At 39.2% G+C, this 12,643-nt stretch overlaps 1 protein-coding gene across 1 annotated transcript in view; it reads left to right on the top strand.

Moving 5' to 3' along the window:
• Positions 1–12,643, top strand: part of sgsm1a (small G protein signaling modulator 1a) — a 28,674-nt gene that overhangs the window by 3,510 nt on the left and 12,521 nt on the right. Inside the window, exons 3-8 of the mRNA XM_087793224.1 lie at positions 3,014–3,089; positions 9,919–10,081; positions 11,077–11,229; positions 11,299–11,366; positions 11,458–11,603; positions 12,333–12,470. Coding sequence (XP_087649350.1) covers positions 3,014–3,089; positions 9,919–10,081; positions 11,077–11,229; positions 11,299–11,366; positions 11,458–11,603; positions 12,333–12,470 — 744 coding nt within the window. The remainder of the gene's footprint in view (positions 1–3,013; positions 3,090–9,918; positions 10,082–11,076; positions 11,230–11,298; positions 11,367–11,457; positions 11,604–12,332; positions 12,471–12,643) is intronic.

Raw genomic sequence — 12,643 nt, 5'->3', positions numbered from 1 at the left:
CCTTGTTGAAATAAAGAAAATAATTGATAAGTTGGTTATATAATGAACATTAGGCATCAAGCCTCTTTCAAGAAGACTTAATATCATAGAGAACTTATTTAGATAAAAGGGAGGTGAGAAAATGAGTTTACAGTTACATGAGTTTCTTAAAATGGGATATGAAAGGCCTCCAGATGTTGGGGGATGCATCTGGAGAATTGCTAACGGAGTAGCTGATCTGTTCAAGGCTATGAAATTATTATTATTATTATTATTATTATTGTGTGCGGGGCAACATCCCTTCACCTCAGCAGTATTTGCATGCCAGGCCCAAAAGTTAGACACATTAAACGTATACATCTGTTTGTGCGTTCTCCATGGAGCTGCAAGATTTATTTTTATAACCAGGAGATCAAATCATACAATTAGAAAATGATGATTTATTTGCTTATAATATTTGTCATTGAAATATATTTAAGTAAATATCCCCACCTTTTATAATTGCTTCTGCAAATACTAATGTTGGCTAAGAATTACAACCAAATGTCAAGTGGTACCAAAAGATGGATAAACAAACGATGATAATGATTTAAGGTTTCTTTAGTTTAACCTGTGTCCCTCAAATTAAAGATGAAGCTGCCTCGGTGCTCTTTAGACTTTATCACTCTGTGTGGACAGACCTCAAGTGCTCTGTGGCCTCAGCCCGGATGAATAATGGAGTCACATTAGTGGATGTTTTTCCCCGGCTGGTCCGTCTTAACTCTGCTATTACACAGTTAATTGGAATACTCTGAAGCTGCTTTATCATTCTGGACGATCCCCTCGGGCTGCGGTGGCTCATCATTAGGGGTGCACATTACGGAGAATTCTTCCTCCAACTGGTTCTTGTGAGTTCCGTTTTTGCAGGGATGTTGCAGATACAATGAATCTGTAGCTGGAGTTCTTTCAACTCGATAAAAGAACAAGTAAGCGTCTGGACGATACGAACTGAAGAGCTGCCGTCATTTCAGTTTATTTCAGGTATGAATGAAAGCTGTTGACGCATCCCCTTAGGTGGGACTTCTCCGCTGTGCGACACATGCCGTTACCAAAGTAACCTGCCAGTTGTCTGTGCTCAGACACTAGACATGTTGCTGTGTTAAATTCCCGTGAGAACAAATCAGTCACCCGGATTAGAAAGACGAGGAGCGAGTCTCTCTGGAGGACTGTGTCTTTAAGACGACAAAATAATTAACTCGGGATGGTGAGTATGAAAGGCAGGTGTAGGTTTGCATTGACTGCTGTGTGCAGAGAGTTTTGTTAAAACATATTTAGGTATTTTCCCTGAAACTTCATTATTAAATTAGCAATACCAGAACTGAAAAAAAGTTATTTATTCTGTTCTTAATCATCTTAAAAGATAAGTTGTTGTTACCAGTTTGGGCAGTGACTTTAGTGGTGGCAAATATATCCCTTCAAAATAAATGTGAGTTTCTCTTACGATGACCCAGGAAAGTCTGTAAGTAGAACTCTTCTGATGCCTCCCGCGCTGGAGAAACTGTGTTACTCACTAGTACACTGTACTAGTGAAGTCTCTGTCGTCTTTTCTTTCGCTGGAGTAGTTGAGCAGAAATGAAGAAAAAAAGTTCATGGTTCATCGTTGTTTTTTTAAATGATGCATAGTAAAGTTGGATGGATATTTGAATGGACTCATAATTGTTATTTTTCTTGTGTTAACTTAGAAAGACGCCAAAGAATGGACTGGTTCATCCTTTTTTCAAATCAAATGATTATCAAATACCAGAGATCACAGGGTCTCAAACTCAACTAACCAGCGGCCAATTCTTTTGCGGACTCTACCTTCAGTTTTTTCTGCACGTTTCATCCATGTTTGATCTAAATTTAGTTGTTTAATGTAGTGGAATATTGTTTGGTTTCACTGCACATGCCTTTTTTGTGATCTTTGTGATCTTTGTTCCTTTACCCTCTTAATGTGAGATTAAATCCCTGGCTCGCTTACGCTCATAAATACATGATACTGAAGGCTGCATAATATTGTCTCAGGTGTCGTAAGATCAAATTTTCTGAAGCACAAATGTCAAACGCAAGGACCAAGGGCACACGTTGGCTCGCAATCCCATTTAATGTAGCCCTTAAGAATTTAAAATACATATAGTTCGCCGATCATGACCATGTTTTGAACTTATTAATTTATAAAGTTCTCCCCTGTCTGAAATCTTGGCGTATGAGAGGTTACGAGAGCGGAGACCATTATGACGTAATAATGGCTTCACTCCTCCTCCAACCAGCTGTAATCACGCACTGCTTTGTTTATACAAAGAGTCCCTTGGAGGTGGAGACTTCCGGGATTGATGTGGTGACAACCCTTGATGCTTGACCAATAACAGCAACGTGGGTGTGGTTATTCTAAACAAGCTTTCATCTCCAGAAAAAAAAAGTCATTGTCAGTGGGCGGGGCTTGAGATCATTTTCTAATGTAAATATTTAAATAAAAAGAGAATTCTGTACAAACACATACTGATGAGTACCATAGAGTTCAATATCTATTGAAGACACACTTAAACCAACACATTAGTTGAACTTTAAGCTATAGGTAAAAATAGGTGCCAATTAAGTCTCCTTACTCACCATGGGGCTTATTAGCAGGAGGTATTTAATATTTCATTAGAAATGTTTTAAGTACATTTATATGAGACCTTCAAAGTAACATTCTACTCGAGTAAAACTGAATTAAAAACCTCATATACTGTCACTTTTTCCTGAGACACCTCCTGGGGCCCCAATAATCACTGTCACAATATGAGTCATCGTGCAAATCTGGAATTGTCGTCTTTCCTCGTTTTGAAAAACTCCTCATCCATATGCTGCAGGCTTTGTGAAATATTTATCACCACCTTAACATCTTGTAGTCATTCTCTAAAACGCATTTATCACTCAATTACCCTGTCAGTGACAAGCTGCTCAGAGACAGCGGGCGCAACTGCCGAGAGACATTAATGAATGAGTCATCGAGCATCTGCTGTGTCTTTGACAGGTGAAGCAGATTATGGAGGAAGCAGTCACCAGGAAATTTGTTCACGAAGACAGCAGCCATATTGTGTCCTTTTGTGGTGAGTAAACAGCTTCCTGTATCACATATTTGTTGTTTGAAGCCGCTTGTGTTTGACTAACACCGTGAGTCGGCAGCTTTTCATTTATTTTTATTACAGTTTATTACCATAGATGATGAGCATCTGTCCCATGTGAGGGAAATTGGATATGATAGAAGTCAAGTACAAGAGAGATGTGGGCATAAAGGTTATTCCAAAACCCACCGGACTGAACCGCTAGAAAGCTGTCTGGGTTTTATCAAAATGCATTTTTTTAACTAAAACTTTGAACCTCTGAAAAAGAGAATCCTTTAACACAGAGAATGAATTTCGACGGCGGCGTTTTGCCGTACTTCCTGTCAAGGCCTGACTGCTGCATAATGGGACAGCTGTCTCTGAAAAGAAAGGTCTGATTTAAGCAGTTGTGTAGTCAACGAGTCAAGTGTGCGGATCACCATCTTTTGACAGTAAAGATGTGGGATTTAAGAGAAGGGAGTGTTTTAGTCTATTTGCCTTAATGAGGAGTCGAGATAGAATGCAAAACTCAAGTGTGTCCATGTGTGTTTAGGCTACATTAAATTCAGGTGTCAGCAGAAAAGCACGAGTGTGAGGAGGGAAGTGGACCTCATTACATTACCAAGAGAAAACTAATGACCATCGCTGTGGAAAGCGTGAACTGTTGTTGAACTCTTGATGCAAATCTGTTAATTAATATTAGTGAGGGAGTGTTGGAAGAAGTCCTGGAATAGAAAAGGCTTTGATCCAACACTGGGCTGTTTTTTTTTTTCATGAACTGACTTGTAAGTTTAAATTTGTATGTATTTTAACTGTGTATTGCTTTTGAATGTAAAAGCGCTTTGTGACCCTGGTCTAGAAAGGTGCTTTACAAATGACTATTACTTACTTACTTACTTACTTACTATTTTATTCACCATTAACAATATTTACAACGTTAAAAATTGCTCATTTTATTTGCAATTAAACGTCCGGTTACTAAATGACAGCAGTTTAAGTAAAGTTTTATTTATTTATTATGATCATCATTGATCTCCTCAGTAATACGACATCCAGCACTAGTCAAATATTGGGAACAATCACACTCGGCTCATCTCCCACTATCATCTAATGAACCCTGATTGTCAAATATTAACAAATCCTAATGGATTCAAAGCAATTTCCCCTCAGGTTTGTTCAAACACAGAAGATGGTCCACCTGACTTTCAGCAGGTGTGTTATAGATGATTATTATAACAACAACATATTGGTAAAGTGGTCAAATGGATGATTATAATAATAAAGCATGGACAACGTTTAAATGAATCCCATTCATCTGTTGTTAAGAGGCAACAATTATGAAATCAACGCAATTGCTCAAAGAGCATCGCAGCATACGAAGGAAACGGAGCTGGATCTGTATTTTCACTTTTGCCTCATATGAACGGCTTTAGGGAGATCTCAAGTGGCGTGCTGTGAATTTCATAAGTGAAGTGAAGCACCGTGTTAACAATAGAAGCACGATGAGGCAGAAATAGAAGGTATGGAGCTTCACAAGTGTTCTGCAACATGAATGCTGGTACATTCACCGTCACTTCGCCTACTAGCAGAAGTTCACACCTCAGACAAGAATTCGGAGAGAATGTAAACCTAGATTGTTTGAATTAGACCGTTTTTTAATTAAAATAAACGTCAATATCCTCTTACAAAATACATTTTAAAGCAACAGAATGATTTCTCTGGGAAGTAAAGCATGTATGAAATGCATAGCTGCTGGTTTCTACTGACATTTGCATCTGTAATTTTGCCTGAAGTTGCCCTTCATGAGCTCAGAACACTGTTGGCCTGTTTTGACAAAGAGCCGAAAGCATGATTCATGTTGAAGGGCAAAAGCAAAACAACAATACAATGAAACGATAGAGGCTTATACGAAAATTATCTTTTCTTCTTTTTTCACCAAGGATTTTAAGAAACATGTTAAACATTTGAGGGATAAATGTAGTCCTCATTAAAAAATAATATTTTACGATTTAGTTCGAAAAAACACTGCCAAGGTCAGAAGATTAAAGGATGCAAGGATTTAAAAAAATTATTCAATTCACCAGGACTGAAGTGAAATAAGTCAGCAAGGTCCAGTGAAACGTCACCACTAGAGATGAATAAAACATCAGCAATAAAAAATACAGCTACTAACACTTTCATTAAAATGCATGATAATTAAACTTTTTTTTTTTACTTCCTACAATCTAGTTTAAGAATAATAAAGTTACAATATTCATGAATCTCAACGTCAGGAAGTAACATACAGGAGCAGCTCTCATGCTGGCTAGAAAACTCTGGAGAGAATGGAGAAGTCGGATCACAGGAGTACGACTCTATCTGACAGCAACAGCACCAGACGCACAAGCCAAGAGGCATCGCCTCAGGCAGGTCACGTCCTGGACCCCGTCTGTACTCGTCGTAGTCTCAGGAAAGATGTTCTAGCACAGTGTCACAAACTGAAACCCCGATTAAAAACCTGAATTATTGGGAATTGTTAACCTCCTCATTTAAATCCTGTTCGAACAGTCACCATGAACAGCCAAAAATAACCATTAATCTTAAGTGTTTCTTCGTTATTTAGAAGATAATCTACTGATTCTCGATGCCTTGTTTTATGACGTGCCGTTTTCGATCACCATGGCAACAACAATGAAGGTTCCTTAAATTCTAATAAGATGATAGATGGCTTTAAGAGTGTGTCTCAGTGTTCGGGTGTAGGAAGACAAACTTTGGTAATACTTTTTAATTTAAGAGCGTCTTGTCAAAACCGTTAATACGTTTGAGAATATCTATCAGAAACGGGAACGCAGCAACTATAAAGTGTGAATAATAGATGGAGCCTGGCGGGGTGTGTATCACAGTTGATTTGCAGCATCCATCATCAAAAAACAAACTCTCCAAGGTTGTTAAAGCAGGAGGTTTAAAAAGTGTGTTTGAAAAACAAACATTAGCAGCTTGATGTGATGAGGCGTGGTGGAATTTAGTCACTTTAAATCATTTAAACCTTTATTCAGTCAGTCTGTTTAAGCTTGTAGCTTCCTCACGATAAACCATCCGTGGATCAGTGTGCCCGTCAAACTCCACCCGTCACTCCTCAGGGACAGTGAGTTCAGAGGCTCTCTTCACCTTCTGTTCAGACGTGAGTTCTCTCCTCTTTGAAGCCGACTGTGGCTCTTGATACTTCTTGTCTTCTCTGGCTGGGGAGCGTGTGGAGGAGGGAAGGTTCAGCTCACCGGGGAGCAATTAGCGTCGTGCATCTTTGCTATATTAAGCCGGCTGGAGGTGCGGCTGAAGCGAGGGGCTCATGCCCAACACGGCATTCACTCGTTCATCTTCTGCTTTTATCCAGAGGTGGACAGAGGGTCCCTGGGGGAAAACAACTTTATTGAGATGGAACAAGTATCGTAGCAGATTGGATTGACAGTGAGATTTGGAGAGCAATGGATGAAATGTACATGTTGAAACAATGAAATCATGATGAAACATTCATTCATTGTCTACCGCTTTATCCCGGGGTCAAGTCGCGGGGAGACTGGAGCCTATCCCAGTATCATAGGGCGAGAGGCAGGGGACACTCTGGACAGGACACCAGTCTGTCGCAGGGCACACAAAGACAGAAAACCATTCACACACGCTCTCATACCTACGGACAATTTCCTAAAGTTCTCAATATCTGTATGTTTTTGGACTGCGGGAGGAAACCAGAGTGCCTGGAGTAAACCCATGTAACACTGGGAGAACATACAAACCTCACACAGAAAGGTTGTCTCCACTGCGCCACCGTGCGCCCTATGATGAAACATTACAAATGAAATTATTATGAAATAATTTATAGTAAAAAAGTGTCATGGGAAACTGACAAGTATAATGTTAAAACATAAAAATACATTTTGTTAAGACTTGGTGTACACACTGGTTCCCTGCTTAGAAAAAAAGTGAATTTCTTTTTTTAATTAAAGCAGCACTGGGTAGTTTTGGGTACCATAACATTTTTGTATTAAAATAACTTGTGATGACGCATCAAATTAAATCTAGTTGAATGAGTCATGTACCGTGACTTGAGGTGTTTTGTGTGATTTTTATTTTCACTGTAAAAGTTCTAAGGGATCGTTAAAGTTATGTTATTTACAAAGCCGTCATAACGCATATCATATTTCATTATCCACAATCTGATTCATTACCTCATCGATATCCATCCTTTATTCAGACATTGGAAGTCTGGAAACAGAAAATTCGTTCAACTGATGCAAACCGGGACATGGCAACTTTTGCGACGTTTAGCGAGTGCTCATGGCAGATGTGGTCTCACGTCGGGCGATAATAAATCGCATAGAGATGCTTTAACATTATTTGACATCATTTATTTAAGCTTTGCCATTTGAACATTAAAAATGAGGTTCCTTCCCTATCAACAGCCCTCTCAGTAACGGTTACCTGAACAATTCCCGTAATGCTTTGCCGCCCAGTCAACCAAACAGCTGTGGATCACTTTTTACATAGCGATATAGTAGTAGAATTTAAATAAAGTACTGCGATCAATCAGTCGTTGCTAAATAAGGCAGTGTGTCGAAAAGCATTTCAGGGATTTCAATGTTTTGTTGGCACCATAAGTAAGGTGGGTGCAGCATTTGGTGCGTCAAGCTCAGTTCTGTGGTGGTGCAAGATGTATCTTCTGTTTCAATAAGTCATCTCTGTAGCACTGTGAACAAACAATCTTTAACCATATCCTGACTGACCCTCAGTACAATATATTAAATATCGCAGTACTGTGTGAGGGGAAAAAAAATCAAAGACCGTTGAAGGTGAAAGTAATATGACAACGGACCTCTGTAGACTGTTATGAATTGTTGAGCCCATTAAGCTAAAACTGATTTAATGTTGCATGTTAAATGAGAATCAGATGGACTATTAAACTCATATAATTTCTCATTTAATCACTTTATTCAGTAATTTTATTAGACATTTTCTTCAATGTTTATTAACAATCAAGTGCCAAGAGTTACTGTCACTGTTGATCGAGGTGTTCACAACCAGCGCATGAAAACCCAGAATATCATGAAGCTTTTTTGACACATAAATGTTTAGGTTTCAAATGGATCAGTTGGCGTTTTACATTTCGGACACGGTGATGAGTTAGAAATACCGAAAAGAAGAAATTTGGTTTAATATTTTATTATAATTATTGAACGTCTGTTCAAAACTGACATAATGTGGTGGATGAATATATATGTAATATTTTTAGCTTGTTACTCTGGTGTAGATGGTGTAAGATGACAAGAGGGTAAGATAATTTATATATATTTTAAAGGCCTTAATGTGATCGACTAACCATCTCTGTTTTCTGGTTCCATTGAGGAAATCGTAAGTAAGTTAGTAAAGGTTATTTATAAAGCGCCTTTCTAGACCGGGGTCACAAAGCGATTTAACAATCAAAAACGATACACAGTTGAAATATATACAGACGTAGCATGAGAAAACACGATTTAAGGAGAGATTGATTGATGGAAAGAAAGATACCGTGATGTCGTTTAGTCGTGGCTGCCCCTCCCTTCCCTTGTACTCCTGCTGGAGCTCAATCTCTCGATCATCTGGAGTTGCTGTGGCAACCCCAGCCTTCCCATTGACCCCATGCGAAGAGAATCACAGGATTACTCCTGGAAGAGAACACAAATGTCAACACGGCTCCAGGCACCGCCACGTAGGAAGAACAGTGGTTTTTTTTCTGCATCGACGAATCACGAAGCAAGACACCGACCGACGGCTCTGGTCATAATTGAATTAATGCGGATTCATACGCAGAATACAAGTGGCATTGCAGACAGGATACAATTCTGATTTAATTCTTTCAGACCAGACACACTATTGTGTTGAAATTGTAAATGCAAGAAATGTATATGTTTTTTACTAAGAAACACTAGCACAAGATTGTTTTAAAAAATGTATTTTAATGCAGACTAACTTTGTTTGTTTTTGTCATCATCATATAGTAAACACACCTCATCTTCTAACTATCATTTGACACGTTTAAATCTACTCTCTGTGACAAATGATGTCAGTGGTGGGATGGTCATGTGACCACTGCTGAGTGCATTTAAAGGACCCGCAGGACTGATACAAGTCCCGTGAAGAGATGCTGAAGCACCGTCTGTGCATGTAGTTGCATAGATGATCAAGTGAAGCTCAAAAGTAGATTCATTGACTGCCATTCTGAGAATACTCTCTGGTGCGTTGGTGTGAATGCGAAATGAGCTTTCTTTGGGAGCAGGGCAGGACACAAATACCACTGCGGTACACACATTAGCTTACACTGAACATATAAAGACTTCTCGGGAAATTAAAACAATCCATCGTCGCAGTTAGCATGGCAACGGCAATATCAAAGTAAAACGTGTTCAAGTAGAGGAACTATGAAGATAAGATAACATTTCAAGGTAAAGTGTGGAGGTTATCGAAGAGAACCATTATACAGTCAATCCAGTAAGAATAAATCAGAATCAAAACAAAATTTTACAATCAGACTCATACATCCTCCTGGTGAATATACATTTTATTTAGCCAGCGGCTTTTTATATTTAAAGATTTTGGACGCTTGTGCGATCGAGTTTTACATCGCGTAAGATAAGGAGACACAGGCTTATTTCTAGAATAGAAATAAAACTTGATAACTCTACAAACTAGCAAGTCAAAGACATTGTTTGGTTTTAAAGTGATGATAAAGGACATCATATTTTGGTTGGCTTTGTTTTATTCTATTTCAAACTCGATATTGATGACAATGTTGTGAGCATTTGCACTTTATTTTCTGTCTCAACAGCTGCGGTGGAGGCGTGCGTGCTACACGGCCTGAAGCGGCGAGCGGCAGGTTTCTTGCGTAGCAACAAGATAGCGGCTCTCTTCATGAAGGTGGGGAAGAGCTTCACTCCGGCCGAGGAGCTTTGCAGAAAGACCCAGGAGCTGGAGCAGATCATTGACACCAAGTGAGAGACGCTCGACGGCCACGCTTCAGAACATCAAATTACTTCACAGAACAAAAGTTTGAAAACTTTCTGTAACATATAGGACTTTACATTTCGTAAAGAAAAGATGAAAGCAGAATTACAGAAAACAGTTTCAGTCTAATAATAATTTAATTGAGACTAATCGTCTAAAAGGTCAGTCTATAATAAATAAAAAAAAGCAAAAATGTGTACCAACTAAAAACAAAAAGATCCTAGAAACAAAAAAGCAGGTGACGGGGGCACGGCTGGAGATGGAACACACCTCAAAAAAACCTGCCTTCAATGTCAGGAAAGAGTTCAGGAATACGCAGGAAATGGGGAACAAAGGAGCGATTAGAGTAACGGGCCAAACTCCGTCAGGAGACTTGATCATCTGGTGATTTCTTCTTGCTTGAAAGCTCCTTAAGAAGGGGAAGAAACTTCCAGACCATCATCTCAGCAGTGCACACCTGCCTCCTGCTGACACAAGAACACAGAACAAGAAAGGAAGACGACTTTCAAAATAAAGCAATTCACAGGAAACATGACACAAGCATCCGGAAATACATGAACACATGCATTCTCATGTTTTTTGCTTTGTGATATTTAATGTAATTTAACCTTTTTTTGTTTCTAGAATTGTTGATTGATGATATGGCAAAAAGTTCAAAATGTTAAAGGAAGAGAGTGAGAAATGTTAAATCACCAAATACAAATATGCTTAAATAAACAGTCTATCACAATTGCAGTTGATGGAAATTAAATATTGATTTATATTTGTGGACAAAACGTAATAGAGTGTTGATACTGTTCACTTGCAACGTGATCAATAACCTATCAATCATCAAAAAGGTAATAAAAAATAATTACAACAGTCACTGCAAATGTTTTCTTGTTGCACACAAACACACACTCATGCATCATTTTCATGGTAAATATTAGTTCCCATGTAAGTTATTATTCTAAAGTAGAAAAAAATGGTGGTGTCTCTGCAGAAGGAGTCAGAGTCTCCAGAGTCAAGACGGTCTTCGTAGACTTCCTCGTCTACCCAGTCTGACACCTCAAGCCTACAAGAACCTCTGGATACGTACGGCTCTGTTCGAGAAAGTGCTGGACAAGATCGTCCACTACCTGGTGGAGAACAGCTGGTACTCTTGGAAAAACAAACCCTCATAAATGGAGCCCTTTTAGCGTTTAATCCTTCCTTTGTTTTTCAGTAAATACTACGAGAAAGAGGCTTTTCTGATGGATCCTGTCGATGGGCCCATCCTGGCGTCTTTGTTGGGTACATGTGTTTCATGGTCGATTCCTGAGTCACACAGTGCTTGTCTCTCCGAGGTCATGTGACTCTTTAAAATCTGCTGCTTGTCCAACAGTGGGACCCTGTGCTCTTGAGTACACCAAGATGAAGACGGCGGACCACTTCTGGACCGACCCGTCCGCAGACGAGTTGGTGCAACGACATCGAATCCACGGAGGCCACTGCAGGCAGGATTCTCCTACCAAGAGACCAGCTCTGTGTGTAGGTATTGGAGCCAAAATCAATGTTGATTCAACGTCTTCATGTTTGCAGCCACCAGGCCTAAGTTTACTTGACATAAACGGGAAGTTTACTTCCTAGATTTTATGTGAGCGGACAATAATATTTTCTTTAAACGGATATTATTGGGGAAAAACATAAATTCCGTAAAGTGTATATATATATATATATATAAATAAATAACATTCTGACTTGTTCATACTTATGCTGAATATCAAACAACAACAATAGATAATTCCATTTGAAGAGAAGCCTCTGAGCTTTAAAAACACAAGATAAACACAATAATAAATTATATATTCATAAATTCTATGACAGAAAGACAAAAAAACACAAGGCCTGGGGGTCAAATTCGGGCCGCCAACTCATTTTATGTGGCCCCGTAATAGCATAAAATTGTGATGGATATAATTATAATTATAATTGAAGGTATTATACAAAGCAGAGATAACAAATGTCCATCAAAAACAAATGTGGATCAATTTCCAGATATCACATCTACCTAGTCTCTTTTTAAAGAAGGGACAGTGATCGACCAGTTAACAAATAAGTACATTTTGTTCAGTGTGCGATTGAGTTTGATTCCCAGGTTCTAAAGGGTCGTACACGGGACTTCTGGGTCATTTTCTCCGTCTAAAAGACACAATGTTCTCCATCCGGGTCGTATTGGAAGAACCTGTCACAGACTCTCTGTGTTTGTTCTTGTCCCAGATCCAGAAGCGTCACTCCAGCAGCAGCATGGACGAGCGTCCGTCTCCTTCCCCATCTGCTCGTGAATATGTGGAGTCGCTGCACCAGAACAACAGAGCCACCCTCCTGTTTGGCAAGAACAACGTTCTCGTTCAACCAGTAATTATCATGATTCCTGTTTCCTTTTCTCTGAAAGCTAGAATCTCTGTTTCTCACGGAGAGAAATGAATTCTAATGCGACGCTGTGAGTCATCTACATGTGGATGTTCAGCCCTCAGCAAACGCAGACCTTTCTCCAGAGATATTTGAAAGTCTAATAACGGATGTTTCCT

Source organism: Callionymus lyra, chromosome 1 (genome assembly GCF_982586985.1).
Source record: "Callionymus lyra chromosome 1, fCalLyr1.hap1.1, whole genome shotgun sequence".
Classification (NCBI taxonomy): Eukaryota; Metazoa; Chordata; class Actinopteri; order Syngnathiformes; family Callionymidae; genus Callionymus; species Callionymus lyra.
The sequence above is the reverse complement of the archived record's forward strand: the minus strand, read 5'-3'. Positions and strand labels throughout refer to the sequence as shown.